Raw genomic sequence first — 18,498 nt, 5'->3', positions numbered from 1 at the left:
GAACAAGCCGGGAGACAACTGACTTACAAATTCGAAGGAGAAAATGGAGTTGGATTAGACACACCCTCAGGAAACCTGCCACAAACATCACCCGGTAAGCCCTGAAATGGAACCCCCAAGGAAAAAGATAAAGAGGTCGCCCCAGGAACAGCTGGAGAAGAGGTGTCCAGACAGAAATGTCTGAGAGTGAGCTCAACTGGGGAGATCTCAAAAGAACTCACAACAACCTAGTGATGTGGAGGGCATTTGTCAAAGGCCTATGCTCCCTCAAGGAGCAAAGGGAAGAAGAAGAAGAAGAAGAAGAAGAAGAAGAAGAAGAAGAAGAAGAAGAAGAAGAAGAAGAAGAAGAAGAAGCAGAAGAAGAGAGAAGAAGAAGAAGAAATATCAAAAAGAGCTATACTACTACGCCGAATACTATCCTCCGCGCATAATCACCGCCTAACTCATCATCAGCCTCGCATCCTCCTCCCGCCCTACTCTCCTCATCCTCTCCTATCCTCCGCCTCCCCTCAGCTCCGCCTCCTCTCCTCCTCCTCCTCCTCCTCCTCCTCCTCCTCCTCCTCCTCCTCCCCTCCCTCCTCCCTCCTCCCCTCCCTCCTCCTCCTCCTCCTCCTCCTCCTCCTCCTCCTCCTCTCCTCTCCTCCTCCTCCTCCTCCTCCTCCTCCTCCTCCTCCTCCCCCCTCCCTCCTCCTCCCCTCCTCCTCCTCCTCCGCCTCCTCCTCCTCCTCCTCTCCTCCTCCTCCTATCCTTCCACGGTACCCTTCCTAGTAGCTCAGCACTGCTCTCTGGTTGTGGTACGTAGTGTTGGTCAGGGCCGTGCCACAGCAATATCCAACAATGCACATTGCTCATCACACTGAATGACCCTGAGGAGGGTGCAGAGCCAAGTCTGAACCAGAAGAGAGGTTGGGTAGGGGGTCAAAGATTAGATTATGACCTGGGATGGATTGGAGGCTGAATCTTTAGACTTTAGAGATACATCGTGGAATCAGGCTCTTCGGCCCACCGAGTCCGCACCAACCAGCGATCATCCCGCACACTAGCACTATCCTGCAGACTAGGGGCAATTTACAGTTTTAAAGAAGCCAATTAACCTACAAACCTCTATGTCTTTGGAGTGTGGGAGGAAACTATAGCACCCAGAGAAAACCCATACGGTCACAGGGAGACCGTACAAACTCTGCATCGACAGCGCCCGTAGTCGGGATCAAACTTGGGTCTCTGGTGCTGAGAGACGGTAACTCTTACCCCGGCACCACTGTGCCGCCCAGTCAGAGATCAAATTAGGGCCTGGATAAGAGATGAGAGTCGTGGCAAGATTGATGAACGAGAACAACCCACAACCCTCCCCCAACCTTCCTCATATCTCTGCAAATTAATTTGAGTAGCCATCGGGCTCCCTTTTAAACAATACACTTTCACCCACCTCCACTAACACATCATGACGGCTATTTTTGATCCAAACCATTCACTGTGTAAAAAGGCTTTTCACTCATGTTACTTTGGTTATTTTCATCACATTCAGTATATGTGCCTCTTAGTTCTTGATTTCTCTGCCCAAAAAAAAGTTTCTGGCTATCTATGTCCTTCATGGTTTGAAATGGGTCCAGCAGATCCCCTCCAGAGCTACTCTGTTCCAAGGAGAAAGCTCCCAGCATCTCCCAGATATCCTAATGCATAAAGCTCTCGTATGCTAGAAATAGAAACATAGAAAATAGGTGCAGGACTAGGCCATTCGGCCCTTCGAGCCTGCACCGCCATTCAATATGATCATGGCTGATCATCCAACTCCGTATCCTGTACCTGCCTTCTCTCCATACCCCCTGATTCCTTTAGCCACAAGGGCCACATCTAACTCCCTCTTAAATATAGCCAGTGAACTGGCCTCAACTACATTCTGTGGCAGAGAATTCCAGAGATTCACCACTCTCTGTGTAAAAAATGTTTTTCTCACCGCAGCCCTAAAAGATTTCCCCTTTATCCTTACACTGTGATCCTTTGTTCTGGACTTCCCCAACATCGGGAACAATCTTCCTAATCTTTTGTGTCATTAAAATTTGGTGTTTCCATTAAACGCATGGGCGCCTGTTTCCAACACTTCTTTTAAACAAAGTGTTTCTTTTTCATGTTCACTCAGCTGTCATAATCTTCAACAAAGTGGACCCATTCATAGACCAGCAAGTCTCAATGCACCTCAAAGACAATTAAATACTTCTGCAAAATAATACAAGTTGAAGCCAGCTGCAACATGCAAATATAGTGGGGTAAAGCAACACAAACAGCAGTGAGATCAAGAGTCACGTCACAAGTGTTTTATTGTGTAGGAAGGAACTGCAGATGCTGGTTTAAACCGAAGATAGACACAAAAAGCTCAAGTAACTCAGCGGGACAAACAGCATCTCTAGAGAAAAGGGACGTGACGTTATTGTCATATGTCCCCGATAGAACCATGAAATTCTTACTTGCAGACAGAATATGTAAACATACATATGTAAACAAACAAACATACATACAGTACATACTCAGTATTGGCTGAGGAATAAGTATTTGGCAGGACACATGGACGAACATTTGACTGTATTTCAAAAGCTGCCCTGTAATCTTTTATATCCTTCAGAGGCCAAACAACCCCTGGTTTCATTTTTTGTCAAGTGGTAACACTTCTGTCAGCGTGATGTTTCACTGAAGTGTCGGCTTAGATTACACTCAATTGACTGGAGTGAGAATTGTAGCCATGACTTTCTGACAGCAAGGGTGGATGTTATGGTGTGGCAAGTCTAGAGCCAAAGGGCTGTGATGAAGGAGTTTACGAACAAGAGTTACAATGGATTTTGTTTAAAGCATTATTTTCTTTGTAATGGCTTGACCAGCAGATTCCATTTTAAGCAAATTTCTTTCTTCTTCCTAGTCGGTCCCTCAGAATGGAGGATGACTTTCAAGGATGATTGGGTTAACATATGAGGAGTGTTTGATGGCTCTGGGCGTGTACTCACTGGAGTTTAGAAGCATGAGGGGGATTAGATTGAAACTTACTGAATAATGAAAGGCCTGGATAGAGAGGATGTGGAGAGGATGATTCCATAGTGGGAGAGTCCAGGACCAGAGAGCAAACTAAAAGGACGTACTTTTTAGTACGTGAGATGAAGAGGAATTTCTTTAGCTAGATGGTGGTGAATCTGTGGAATCTATTGCCACAGACGGCTATGGAGGCCAAATCATTGCGTGTTTTTAAAACGGAGATTGATAAATTCTTGATTAGTAAGGGCGTCAAAGATTATGAGGAGAAGGCAGGATGATGGGGTTGAGTGGGAAAAATAGATCAGCCATGATGAAAAGTATGCTCAGTGGCCCGAATGGCCTAATTCTGCTTCTATGTCTTATGATCTTCTGACTTGCTTCCACTCTTGTTGTGTTGATTTGAAGGTGGCTAGTGACGCCAATGTAGAAATCCCAGATGAGACAGGGGATGTAGGTGCATTTATCCTTGCGATGAATTTGGAGGATTTTGCAGACATCATTGGTATTATTTTTGTCCAGAGCATTGAGATGTTTGTTATAGTAAGTCCAGGTTTCAGAAGTATATAACAGCAAGAATGATAGCTTGTATGCTGCTAGATAGCCAAGACAAAGGTGTGGCGGCTCCCAAGGGTCGTGCCACCATAGTGTCGAACCCCTCGGCACAGGAGTGGTTCAGTCCGGAGGCGGCCCTTAGCCGGAGGCTTTAAAGGCAGGGGTTTGGGTGCCATCTTCCTCTCGTTTGGTCTTCCCTACAACCGGGAGGAACAGAATAAAAAGTGCCTCTCAAAACACGACTTCGTGCTTCATTCTGAGACCCACGCACTACAAAGGTACATTTTCATGGGCAAACAAATTTGTTCCAAACCTCCCTCCTGATTGTTCAAGTTCAAGTGAATTTATTGTCATGTGTCCCTGTATAGTGCAATGAAATTCTTGCTTTGCTTCAGCACACAGAACATAGTAGGCATTTGGACCCTCTGCGTCAGGGCTCTCTTGATGGAGTCAAAGGCTTTTAGTGAGGTTGAAGAAGCCCATGTGTGATGGTTCTTGCTGCTCTCTGCATTTTACATTGTGTTGTCGCACAGAAAAAGTCTTGTCCACCATGCCCCTGCACATTGGAATCTATTGGTGCCCGGAATGACTTTGAGCCCCACCGCGGGGCATGGACTTAACATCGTAGCTGATCCCTTGCTTGGGATCGCTCCAACCGCGGCCTGCGGACGTTACATCGAGAGCTCGCAGTCTCAGGAGAGGCCGAGTCGGGAGCTCAAACGACGCAGAGGTTCGACACCCCGAACCGGGGTCCAAGCTGACATCCCCCGTTGCGGAAGCTGAGAGCCCTGACGCGGAGGGTCCAAATGCTGATGGCATTGGGAGTCAAGATCGTTCCATCAACGGAGGGCTCGAGGCCCACGGCCGAGGGAGAACAAAGAAGGGAAGAGATTGAACTTTTTTTCGTCTTCCATCACAGTGAGGAATGTGGAGGAGTCACTGTGGTGGATGTTTATGTTAAAATGTATTTTGTGTGTTCCATTGCTTTTCATTTGTATGACTGACTTGGCAAATGAAATTCCTCGTATGTTGCAAAACATACTTGGCTAATAAAGTATTATTGTATTGTTTTGTACAGAGTGGTTCAGGGAGCAGGTCTTAAGCCCCAGTCAGAGCCTCTTAAAGTGGACCATGATGTTAACAAGGTCGTAGTGAAAATCCTTTGCTGGCTACACTGACATAACAAATTTGTAATAAGGACTCAGAGATAAATGCTGACAGATCTGCCAAATCCTATTAAACGTTGGAGCATGCTTGAGGGGTTGAAGAGCCTATTCTTGCTCATATATTGTATGTTTGTGTGTATTGAAGGCTCAAATTTGTGGCTGCTTAATGATGCAATCCACTTAAAAACAGGATCAAAATTCACAAGAAAATGGTGCTTTATTGAAACCAAAAAACTAGGGCTTTCTGGACTGTCTCTACATAAGAATTGTTTAATGATCATTTTAGTTTAGAGAAGGTTTGTTTGCATTCTGTTCAAAGTGGGCTGTTCTGAATCCTGGATCACCAGCATCATATGCATTGTAGAGAAATGTTGGATTTATAAAATAAAAAGTTTGATCTTTTTAAGTTAGAAAATTAAGTGAGGGAAACATTATTTATATTTATTATTATGCCTCTCAAAATGTTTTCAGATATTCCCAGCCCCTCCATGAAGAAATTGCACTTCATAAGCACCTCAAACACAAGAACATTGTGCAATACCTGGGCTCCATTAGTGAAAACAGCTTCATTAAGATCTTTATGGAGCAGGTTCCTGGAGGTAGGTTTGTTTGCATTCTCTTTAAAATGAGCTGTTCTGAATCCCTGATCACCAGGGTCATTTCAGAAAATGTTGGATTACATTAAAGAAAAAGTTTGATCGTTATTCAAACTGAGGTGGATGAAACATTAAACGATACCTTAGGACATTTTTTTAAATGATATCGCCAATATTTTGATGTTTGGAAGAGGCTGGTGCTTTGACTCGTGACAGATATCTGTGACTTCTGCCATGTACGTGCTTTAGATCTGTAGTTGTTAGATTGTGGCTTCATGTCATGGGATTCCTAGTCTCGTGGTCTACACACTGTACTGCCACCATATAATTAGATTTAGAAATTATCAATGAATATTACTTTAGTCTAGACTCTAGAGGTCTAATTCTAGAATTTATATGTTTAAAATAGGACTGATGTTGTAATACAACACTTTTAATGGATCCCCTTCTTCTCTTGACTGCAATCATTCATTGGCAGTGTTACTAGGAGAGTAGGGTGAATGCTCTGGAAGTCCTACTTAACTTAAATAAAACATAGAAACATAGAAAATAGGTGCAGGAGTAGGAGTAGGCCATTCGGCCCTACGAGTCAGCACTGCCATTCAATATGATCATGGCTGACCATCCAAAATCTGTACCCCGTTCCTGCTTTCTCCCCATACCCCTTGATTCCATCAGCCCAAAGAGCTATATCGAACTTCACTGAAAACATCCAATGAAGTGGCCTCCACCAACTGACAACCGAGTAAGCATGAGGTGCCTTTCAGCTGTTTATTAGACTGTTGTGTGTGCAAACTCAGTTTTCCTTAAATCAGACTAACACCACTTCAGAAGCATTTATATTATTAGTAAAGCACTTTAAATGCTCTTGACGTATTGTTTACTCTTATTTTGTGGCAACGAAAACTCAGTTTGCACACAGAACGGCCCTATAAACAGCTGATATGCTAGCTCATGCTTATTTAGTTGTGGGTAACGTTTTGGGTTGAATCCCTTCCGAAGAAGGGTCTTGACCCAAAACCTCACCTATTCCTTTTCTCCAAAGATGCTGTCTGACCCCTTGATTTCATACAGCCTTTTGTGTCTGTCTTCGGTTTAAAGCAGCATCTGCAGTTCTTCCACTCATACTTATTTAGTTAGGTTGCTTAAGGAAAACCAGTGAAGTAAGTAAGTGAGTAATTTTTATATATTAAATCAAATCACGTTGAAGCCAAAGTGCTTTACAGAGTAGATCTCCTGGAGCACTCAGCCCTGCCCTCCTAGAAGAAGCGCTAATGATTCCTTGCCTCCAAGAGAAGTAGGGATTCCATTAACACAATAGCATTACAACACCATTCCCTATATCATAAGGACAGCACAAGGCAGCATACATTAATACGATACGATAGAACTTTATTCTTATAGAAACATATAACATTATTACGGGATTGGACACGCAGGATGCAGGAAACATGTTCCCGATGCTGGGGGAGTCCAGAACCAGGGGCCACAGTTTAAGAATGTGGTGTAAGCCATTTATAACTGAAATGAGGAAAAACCTTTTCACACAGAGAGTTGTGAAAAGGCAGTGGAGGCCAATTCACTGGATGCATTCAAAAGAGACTTAGATAGAGCTCTTAGGGCTAAGGGAATCAAGGGATTATGGGGAGAAGGCAGGAACGATGTACTGATTGTGGATGAACAGCCATGATCACATTGAATGGCGGTGCTGGCTTGAAGGGCCGAATGGCCTCCTCCTGCACCTATTGTCTATGTATCTATGTAACTTGAATGAGTAGTTGGATCATCCCACAGTTCCAGGCATCCGTTTGATCCTGACCTGATGTGATGGTTTTGCATGTTCACCCTTTGACCACCAGTGTTGCCTCGTGCTCCGGTTTCTTCCCGCGTTCCAAAGACCTGCTTGTGTAGATTATCCCTCGTGCAGCTGGGTGGGAGGTAAATCAGTGTTGATGGGCGGGTAAGGGAGAATGGGTCGCAAGGGAATAAGTGGGGGAATAGGATTGATGGGAGTGCTCTGAAAGCCGGCATAGATTCAATGAGTAAAATGGTCTCTGTTGCAAAAATAAGCAGCATTGTAGATCGGCAGACGTGGTGCATGGCATGTCATGTTTAATCATAAAGAGTTGAACAGTCTGCTTTTAATTTCCATGTATGTTCTCCTGTTTGCCTTTGTAATTTCAGCTGAATATTTTCTGATGCCGAAGAAATAGCTCATCCCGTTTAAGCACATATTTTAGCTGTTGCATAAGAACTTTCGGTCAAATTCGAGTAAATGATTGAACGAAGCTCTAACGAAGTTCACGTATAAATAATTATTTTTCATTGATGATTCTTTTTTTGCCTTTTTATAAATGAACAGGTAGTCTTTCCGCTCTCTTACGATCCAAATGGGGTCCTTTGAAGGATAACGAACAGACCATTGGCTTTTACACCAAACAGATCCTTGAAGGACTGGAATACCTTCATGACAATCAAATAGCGCATCGAGACATTAAGGTATTGATTATCCAGAAAATCCATCACTGAGTTTCCATTCTAATTCATTCTGATTCTTCATTCCCCTACTCTGGGTGAAAGAATCTGTGCATTTACCCTGTCCATTCCTCTCACGATCTTATACACCTCTAGATCACCCCTCGTCCTCCTGCATTCCAAGGAATGAAGTCCTTCACTGCTCACCCTCTCCAGGTAGCTCAGGAACTCTGGTCGTGGCAACATCCTTGTAAATCTTCTCTGCACCCTTGCAAGCTTAACAACATCTTTCCTATAAAAGGATGGCCAAAACTGAATGCAATATTCTAAATGTGGCCTAACCAGTGTATGTTTCAACTGTAACATGCCTCCAAAACCTCCCAAATTCTGTACTGGATACTCTGACTGATGAAGACATCTGTATCGAAAGCCACCTTAACCACCCTATCTACCTGTGATGCCACTATCAAGGAACTACTGTATGTACAAGTACCTGCACACCTAGATCCCTCTGCTCCACAACACTCCACAGACCCCTGCCTTTCACTATGTAGGTTCTGCACTGGTTAGACTTCCCAAAATGCAACACCTTGCACTTATCTGTATAAGCATATCTGCATTAACCATTCCTCAGCCTACCTGCCCAACCGATCAAGGTCTTGTTGCAACTTTTGATTACCATCTTCACTATCTACAATACCACCCACTTTAGTGTCATCTGCAAACTTGCAAATCATGCCTTGTATATTCTCAGCCAAATCATTGCTATAGAGGACAAATAGCAATGGGCCCAGCACCGATCCCTGAGGCACACCACCAGTCACAGGCCTCCGCCTACTATGGCAGTCAGCTGTCATGTCACCTGAAGCTGGATGTTTGCATCAACCCATGATCAATGCAGTCACAAGGGTCCTCTTTCTTGTCATCACTGCCAGAGCCTAACCTGTCAGAGCACCTTTCATAGTTAAAATCACCCACACCGACACTGCTATAGAGGCTAAAGCCTTTTGAAGTGTTTACAGATGAAGCATTGACTCTTTATTCATTCAATCTGCAAGAAAATGTTGAATGTCTTGTCTTGTTTGGCCTGGCAGGAAGGCAAGAATATTTCCCTTTCAGACAAATTCGCCTTTTAAAAGCAAATTCAGCCATTGGTTGTGTTGCTGAAATAGCCTGTTGTTTTTGTTTCTGAATGTGCAGTTAATGTGCATTACACTTCTCCTTTCTTTGTTCAATTGCAAGTATAGAACAGCACTTTGTGTCCTTTTCCTTTGGAAAATTGCTCAGGGCTGCCCAAATTCCTTCATCTTCAGACCTTTGCCAGCTTTGGAGATGTGAGTTTGTCCAACCTGGCTACACATGTACTTGGATCCCCTTCAGTATTTCCTTGTTTGTTTGTGCTTAATCCCCAGCCTCATCCTTTGTTTCCTATAAACTGTTTTTACTTTATGTTCATTTATCCTGCTTCCCCATATGGGGAGTTTAACATTGGCCTCATCTAGCAGTAATCCCACACTTCCTACATTGTAAATATGCATCTGTGTCTAGTTGAAAAATAACATATTTATTGTAAAAGGAATGAAATATTTTTCAAAATAACCTTGAAAACGAAATGATTTTAGTTATAAATGTATAGAAATCCTGTCAATTATCTGCCAATTCTAAAGTCACAAGCACCATATATTTAACGATCATTTTAAGCAATTTGTTTATTTAAACATATAAGGTGGCACCAATGCTGGTAAATTCTTCCTTGCCATTTTTAACTTTTCCTTTTCGCAGTTCAGTCTAGTTTAGTTTAGAAATACAGCGTGGAAACAGGCCCTTCAGCCCACCGGGTCCGTGCCGACTAGCGATCCCCGCTATATCCTACGCACCAGGGACAATTTACAATATCACCAAAGCCAATTAACCCAAAAGGCTATCCATTTTTGGAGTGTGGAAGGAAAACGGAGCACTCAGGGAAAACCCGCACGGTCAAAGGGTTACAAAGTCTGTACAGACAGCACCTGAGATCAGGATCGAACCCGGGTGTCTGCCGCTGTAAGGCAGCAATTCTACCGCTGTGCCACCTTGCCCCCCTTTTTCCTTTTTTAAATGAGCTAATTTTGTGAATCTTCTCGACTATCAGTAGATAGGGCTAGTTTTAAACAAAAACACAAATTCTGGAAACATCCAGTAGGTCAGGTAGCATCTGTGGAAAGAGAAGCAGTCAACATTAATCTGCTTTCAGAGTGAGAGGTTAGAGGGTGCGATTTAAATGCTTTGCACACTCTGTACCTTCTTTAAGAAAATCTCTCCATAAGGTCCACACACACTTCTAACTGTGTAGTAACTTTTTTCTACCCTTATTCTTTATCCTGTTCTTTTATAGCTTGCTGGACATTGCAAATCAGACTTTAAAAACATCAAAATGAAAAAGCTATTTAAAATTAGACTTTCTGAATCTAAATCCAAAGTGTGGGAAATGATATATAAATTAATCTTACTTGACATCCAAAAATTGTCAATAAAATTGTCAGGTTTAAGGTGAAGGGGGAAAGATTTAATAGGAATCTGAGAGGTAAGTTTTTCACACAATGGGCGGTGGGTGTATGGAACAAGTTGCCAGAGGAGGTAGTTGAGGCAGGGAATATTGCGACTCTTAAGAAACAATTAGACAGGTATATGGACAGGACAAGTTTAGAGGGATGTGGGCAAAATGCAGGCTGGTGGGACTAGTCTAAGTGGGATATGTTGGGCCGAAGGGCCTGTTTCCATGCTGTATGACTCTATGACCCTTTACCACAGGTTTGTGTGAGGATCGTTTAATAATTGCCAGATGTCTTTTACGCAACAGGTTGGCTGCTACACTAACAGAACATATTTGAGAAATGCACAGATATTCCTCCCATTATTAACAAAACATTAACTGATTATTCCCCCAGGGCGATAATGTGCTGATCAACACCTATAGTGGGATCTTGAAAATTTCCGACTTTGGAACCTCAAAAAGACTGGCAGGAATCAATCCCAGTGCTGAAACATTCACAGGTATGTAGCGATGAAGCATTTGTGGTTAGGAAGCTTTAGTGGTTACGGTGTTTTTATGAAGCATGGCTGGTGTAATTTTGAAGAAAGGTCATGCAGTGGCTGCTTTTAAAATATGAGTGAGTGGGCAGAACAAATGAGGGAGTGGGCAAGCAAAGCATTCATTTAGAAACTGCAGGTGAAGGTGAAATGCCGTGGGGGGGGAGGGGGGGGGGGGTTCCAATATTAGTTTACACCACATAATTGAGATGCTATCTGTGCCATTTACTTCATCACCATCCTTCGTGTATCTTAACTGTAAAAACTGCAGTTTTATGAAATCATTCATCACCAAAATTAATAATTTTCATACGTTGACACCTCACTGTAGTGCTGCTGATGAAGCTGAGCTGCGGCTTGAAGATTTCAGAGGGTTTTTTTGGCGGTTGCCAAGGAGTCAGAAACGTAATAGGACAGAATGTGATAGTTGCAGCAATCAGCCGGTGTGAGTCTTGCTGCCTGTGTTGACAACAGCAGTAATGTCAGGAATGTGCCTGATAATGTCAGCTGCATTCACCTCATAAAATGCAGTTTTGGACACAATACCGATGAGTCATTATTTCAGAAGTCATAAAAGCATGAGACAAATTGGTAGCTGTTTAAAATGGACATGTCGCGGGGGAGAAGCAGAAGGATTTTGTTCAACAATGCTATCAGATATGGAAGAAGTGCATGCTCAGAGAGTGGAATCTCATTGCAGGCAATCTGGCCATAGCCCAAAACCTGGCCTTACTGATGAAGATATTGGCTGCAAGGATATGTCAAAAGAGTTTAGTTAGTTTGAATTGAGTATATTGTCACGTGTACCGAGGTACAATGAAAAGCTTTTGTGGCGTGCTAACCAGTCAGCGGAAAGACATGAATACAATCGAGCCATCCACAGTGTACAGATATACTGATAAAGGGAATAACGTTGGAGAATAACATAAGAGATTGTATTCGATTGTTTGCTTCACGGGGGAAATTTCACGTAGTTAAATCATTGCAGGCAACAGCTGAAACACAGATGATTTTTCCTGTTGATCTGATAGTCACACTTCCATTAATCTTTCATATAACTTGGTTATTCAAAGTCAAATCAGTCATTGTCACTTAATAACACGTCTGTGGACAGCAAAATAGAGTGGGTGAGAATTTCAGTTGTGCAGCACTTATCATTTAATTATCATTTATCCTGAATTGTTCAGGAGCATCAGTAAGCCGGATGAGCTGATGTAGTTTGCAAATAATAAGTCGGGTTGGTGATGTGACCATACCAGTAAGGAATTAATTTGCCTTCACCCCTGGAATTGTTGCATGGAGAAATATTGCGAGTTGCAGCATTTATGTGCTCTGGGTGTGCCCGTGAGAGACTTTCTCCAATTTGCAAAGACGAACACGGATTTCCCACATGGGGTGTTGTTCGAATGACATTTCATGTGCTAATTAAAATTGTTATGAGCATTAAAGAACCAGGACCTTGAGAAACTCGGTTCTCAAGACTTTGGACTATCCTTGATTGGACTTTGCTGGCTTTACCTTGCACTAAACGTTCTTCCCTTATCATGTAAATATTATACACTGTAAATGGCTCGATTGTAATCATGGATTGTCTTTCTGCTGACTGGATAGCACGCAACCAAAGCGTTTCACTGTACCTAAACTGTCCTGTAAGCCTGCACCTCCATTCCATATGCTCATGTTGATCTGTCCCAACCCTCATCTTCTCTCCTGTGCTAGTTCCCCACTGGCCCTCACTTCCCAAATCTCTCAAACATGTATCTGCTTTCACTTTATATGGGCCCAGTGATGTTGCCTCCACAAATCTCAGTGATTCACTGCCTTCTGCAAATAGTAGCTCTTACATACCTCAGTTACCTATAACCGCCCCAAATCGTGCACAAAAGAACACAAAGTCCTGACGTAACTCTGCAGATCGGGCAACACCTCTGGAGAACATGGATAGGTGACATTTCGGGTCGGGACCCAAATCTTGTGTTTTCCCCCGAAGTGGTTTTGTGAATATCAGAGAGTGATTGTCATGCAAAAACTGAACGAGATTAAGTGGGCGTGTGCAGCTTCTTTATAATTTCCCTCCATCCTATCATTGCTCCAATGCACCCTCTAGAGTAATAGCACGCAATTTACATGTGTATGCAGCTGGGATACTGAAATAATGTAATGTGTGAAAGCTGGTGAATATCAGCAAATCGTACATGTATGCAGCTGCATTGTTGCCATTGGTGGACACAGAAGCAGCCATTGCCCACATCAGAAAAGATTATCCAAAAGTATACATTTTTTTGGACATTTCCAGCAATTGCCTTTTGTGCATCCATTGTTTAGATTTTTTTTGTTCTGTATTACAGCCAACCATAGTATTGTGAGCACACAAACCAGCACACATACAAATTATGTGCAGGAGTGTGCCTCTTATCCCTGCACGGCCATTTAAATGCCTCAGAGCTAATCTAATAGTAAACCAAAGTCTGCATTCTTGTCAACTCACAAGAAGATAGACACAAAATGCTAGAGTAACTCAGCGGGACAGGCAGCATCTCTGGAAAGAAGGAATGGGTGACGTTTCGGGTCGAGACCCTTCTTCACACAGTTACCTTATCCCACTTGCTCATCAAGCCTTAAAAACATTCAAAGACTCTACTTGCACTATCATTTCAAGAAGAGAATTCTAAAGAATCATGACCCTCTGAGAGAAAAAAATCTCTTCAATATTAATCCCCTTATTTTCTAACAATGATTTCTATTTCTAAAATGTGATGGAAACAGGATGGAAAGCAAGGAAATAGTTGATATATTGTAAACCATGAACCAAAGTAAACTGCTTATATATTCATATACAAACTGTGGGATTTCAAGTTAAGTTTATTGTCATAGGCATGAGTGCAGTGAGGTCCTGGTACGATGAAAAATCTTGCTTGCAGCAGCATCAGAGGCACATAGATTCACAAAAACAAATCGCACATAAATTATACATCAATTACCCATATTCTAAAAGAAGATTGGGAAAACAACAAGACATCATTGCAAAAACATAATTAGGAAAGAAAACATTATAAATGTTGGTGTGATATATTTGATATATTCACAAATCTATTTCAGATTAAAATGGAACCTAATACTAAAAAGATTATATTTGGAGTAATGGGAGATGGGAACAAATTATATCCCAAAATTCATTCTTTAATTATGGGTTAATAACAGCAAAAAAATTCATACTTAAATTTTGGAAAAATGCTACTATACCAACGCTTAAAATGTGGATTAGTAATATGTTGGACACAGCACACCTGGAAGAAATGAGACTCCTCCTAATAGATAAACAACCAATTCTTAACGAGTTGGTCTCCATTTATTGATTTCTTGGATTCATGTTGTGCAACAGTATCGTAAAAATTAATGGTGTCAGGTATGGGTGAAAGATGATCAATAATATAAAAACTCATCTCCTTGCGGCGATTTGATAATCTCCCTCCTGCTTTCTTTTCTTGCTTATTTCTTTTCCCCACTATCTCTTTTTCCTCCTTTTTATTCACACACACACTAGACTTTCCTCTATTCTTTACTATCTCTTTCTTTCTTATTTCTCTCTTTAAAATTTTTTTTTTTTTTAAATGAAGTTGTACAGAGAATGTATTATGTTAACATAATTTTGGGAACCTGTAAAAAGGTACCATTGTATTGTACTTCTAATAAAATAAAAAATAAAAAAAAATAAAAGAAAACAAGTCCATAGTAGTGTAAGGGGGCAATGCATAGTATGCCATTATCAAGATAGGATTACTGTTGTACAGATAGACACAAAGTGCTGGAGTAACTCAGCGGGTCAGGCAGCATCTCCGGATAAAAAGGATAGGTGACAAACACTTTGTGTCTATCTTTGGTATAAACCAGCAATTGCAGTTCGTTGTTTCTATGTTTTTACCATTGTGTAGGTTGTTTCACAAACCGGAAAGTTGTAGGAAAGTAGCTGTGCCTGAATTTAGTGGTGTGGGACATCAGGCTTCTGTAACTCCTGCCCATTAATAGCAGTGAGAAGAGGGCATGACCCGGATGGTGGGGATTCATGATGATAATGCCATCTTCTCGAGGCAGCTCCTCAAGTAGAATTGTAGATACTTTTGATGAAGGAAAGGGATGTGCCACGATGAACTAGGTTGAGTCTAACACTCTGCAGCCTCTTGCGTCCTTTGTGTTGGAATTGCCATATCAGGCTGTGATGCAACCAGTCAGGATACAGTGCATCTGTAAAGGTTTGTTGAGTATACGGGAACGTGCTGAATCTCATTAAACTTGTGAGACAGAGGCGTGGGGCACCTATGTGATTGCATCTATATGCTGGGCCCAGGACAAGTCATCTGGGATGTTCACGCTCAGAAATCTGAAGCTGCTAACTCTCTCCATCACTCACCCATCAATATAAACTCGTGACATGCCTGGAAAATGTCGCCTAAGTGGGACAGGCCTTTATGTTTGTCTTTAGAAGAATTCTTTGTCTCCATTTGTTACTTTTTATATTGATTAAGTTCAGATTCTTGATTAGTACAGGTGTCAGAGGTTATGGGGGAAGGCAGGAGAATGGGGTTAGGAGGGAGAGATAGATCAGCCATGATTGAATGATGGAGTAGACTTGATGGGCTGAATGGCCTAATTTTACTCCTATCCCTTATGACCTTATGAAATTCAAAAATGTAGCCACATTTCTACACCCAATTTACGGAATGTTCTGGGGTGAAGGGGGAGGGATCAGTGTTCTGTGGAAGTATATGAAATGTTCACTGTGTCTTCGGTCAAGATGAATTTTACAGTCAGGGACATTTGTACTGCTGTACTTAAATAATAACATTACTATTTCATGTTGTTAAACAAGATGATTCTCTCATTGGAACATTGGGTATCTTGCTTTAAAAAAAATGTTTCTCAGCATTCAGGGCACAGCGTGAAACATTTGCAATGTAAATCCATTTAGCAAGTATATTCAAAGAATTATTAGCCTCCAGTTGGCATTGCAAAATTTCTCACAGGCTACATTGTTGATTGCTTTGACGATAGGCACAAAATGCTGGAGTAACTCAGCAGGTCAGGCAGCATCTCTGGAGAAAAGGATTAGGTGACGTTTCGGGTCGAGACCCTTCATCAGACTGCTGATTGCTAATTACTTTAACTTTAGCAGGGTTTGGTGAACATCCTTTAGGATGCATTTTCACTCACCCTGACCAGAAACCTCGCTGTCATTTTAAAATAAACTGTTGCTGAATGGAGACAGCCTTAAACATTGTGAAGTCCAACTTCTGCAAGAGTTGCCTGGACACTGTGCCAACTCATGTGATTGGCCCAGTAAATACACAATCTAGCAAAGATCTAACAATTCGTATTTTTGGTGAAATTTTATTTCATCGCATGTAAAAATCTAACATTAGATTTTCCAGGTAACTCCATCACACAACAATTATCGAGATATGAAGTCAAATTTGCTCACCCCTTGGAGAAACATCAGGGCCGTTCTGAAGAGATTTTGAAATAGCAGATCATATGGGGGAAATGAAGTAGATATGTAATAAAAGCACTGAAAAATATAGGCCTGCAGATAATGAAATATGGATTTGGAGGAATATAGCAAAAGAGTACAAAGCAAGGGATTGAGGTAAAAGGAATACTGAAAATATTGTTGTGTGGGATAGAAAATGAGGCTGAAATATCAACAAGTTGGGAAGCAAGGATTGACAAAGCCCAATGGGGGGAGTAGTGTACAGTAGTAAGGGTGGGCTGGGTCTATTTTAGCTGGCAGTGAGGGAAATAGATCAGCCATGAGTGAATGGCGGAGTAGGCGGATTGGGCCAAATAGCCTACTTCTGCTCCTATGACTTATGAACGTACGACTTTATGAGCTAACATTTTGCTTTGCTTTTTAAGAGTTCAGAGGGCAGGTGAAGCGGATTGTGGATGCTGATAAAATTCCCAGCAAAGGGTGGGCAATGTGAAAGGTGGGAGCGGCAAACATTGGGAGACTTGTGGAAACATTGGAGATGCTGTTTGATGTAAATAGAATACATGGATACTCTCTAATTGGGGGTGGAGAAGAAGGAGCTCCCTCAATGAGCTGGATGGGGATAAGGAAGGATTGGTTCAATGGCTCTTTATTGTCACATATTCACAGCACAGTGAAATTCTATTGCACAACCACAAATGCACGGTCACCACAATTTTGGCGCCGTTTAAAAATAAAAGGAAAAATAGATATATTTGCTTATTTTTGCATATTATTACTTAAGGGGCGGTAGAATCAAATGGTTGGTCATTGTTCAGAGTGGGGAAAGTCTAAATATTTGATAGTGTAAACTACAAAGAGGCAGGCATAGCTGGGGCCCATTCGGATGCCCATGGCTATGCCTCTACAAAGAGATAGGCCCATATTTGAGGAGTGAGTATTCTACTGTGAACCAGGGCAAGGATTACTCAAGGACAATGATTACTCTTGTGGAAGAAATGGAACTGAGGTATGAAGACTAGACCTCAGAGTGTGTGATGCAGTCGGACGGTGTGATGTCCAAAGTTCTGGAGACAATTAAACTATTAACAGACAATACAGTTTCTTGGACTACATGCGAAATCCCCTCAAAGTTTCTGTGAATCTATCCAACTGCTCAGTCACGGGGTCAAGTGGGAAGTTGTAATTTTGACAGGACTATAACATTGGAGAAGCACAGACCCTCTTCCCATTAATATGGCAGGTACATGCCCTTCCAAAAGCCAAGAGGACTAATATCTCCCGATCATTCTGCATTTAATTAAAAACAAAATACCATTGTGGCTTTTTTAACATGGCCGGTGTCTTGGAAATGTAGGCCAATCTACAATGACACATGGTGCTGTAAACATGCAACTGCATGCAGACAGCAGTTGGATTTCTGGCATTAGCCTACAGGATATTTTACAAGGCGTTGGGGAGAGGAAATGGGGTGGGCGGGGATATGCTTGGGCGACATGGAGGAATTAATCAGATTCCAAGTGAAGCATGACCAAGTGTGGGAAGTGAAGATTAGACTGTTATGTAATGTTCGATCTGTCATGTAATTCTTATCTTTGGCATCAGCTAGAAGCGCGAGACTCTTTTTAATAGACACAAAAAGCTGGAGTAACTCAGCTGGGTCAGGCCGCATCTCTAGAGAAGAGGAATAGATGGCTTCTTGGGTTGAGACGTATCTTCAGACACAAGACGGGTCTTGACCCGAAATGTCACCTATTCCTCTTCTCCAGAGACGCTGCCTGACCCACAGAGTTACTCCAGCTTTTTGAGTCTATCTTCGGCATCTGCTGCTCCTTCCCACACACACACTCTTTTTACTATGTGCTTGAGAGAGATGGCGAGGGAAGACAGGGTATTTATAAGTTGCCAGATAGTCACGAAAGCCTGCGGAGAAACAAACCCACTACTTCTCACCCAGAGTGATCTTCACGTGACTCCAGTTCACACAACTGGGTTGTTCTTGAGTGTGTGTAAGTGATAGTTTTATAATGAATGCTTTTGTCTCAAGCCAGCTGGTGAGGAGCAACAGAGGAGGCCACACCACTGCTCTTCCCATCCTAGAACAAATGTAGAGGGAAATAAGCCCAAGCAAAACCTT

The 18,498-nt window shown here is 42.2% G+C and overlaps 1 protein-coding gene across 1 annotated transcript in view; it reads left to right on the top strand.

The window, feature by feature from the left end:
- The window catches only part of map3k5 (mitogen-activated protein kinase kinase kinase 5), a 156,474-nt gene that overhangs the window by 94,347 nt on the left and 43,629 nt on the right, over nt 1-18,498 (top strand). Inside the window, exons 16-18 of the mRNA XM_033020971.1 lie at nt 5,208-5,335; nt 7,695-7,831; nt 10,735-10,840. Coding sequence (XP_032876862.1) covers nt 5,208-5,335; nt 7,695-7,831; nt 10,735-10,840 — 371 coding nt within the window. The remainder of the gene's footprint in view (nt 1-5,207; nt 5,336-7,694; nt 7,832-10,734; nt 10,841-18,498) is intronic.

The sequence above is a fragment of the Amblyraja radiata genome, chromosome 5, assembly GCF_010909765.2.
Source record: "Amblyraja radiata isolate CabotCenter1 chromosome 5, sAmbRad1.1.pri, whole genome shotgun sequence".
In the NCBI taxonomy this organism is placed as follows: domain Eukaryota; kingdom Metazoa; phylum Chordata; class Chondrichthyes; order Rajiformes; family Rajidae; genus Amblyraja; species Amblyraja radiata.
The sequence above is the reverse complement of the archived record's forward strand: the minus strand, read 5'-3'. Positions and strand labels throughout refer to the sequence as shown.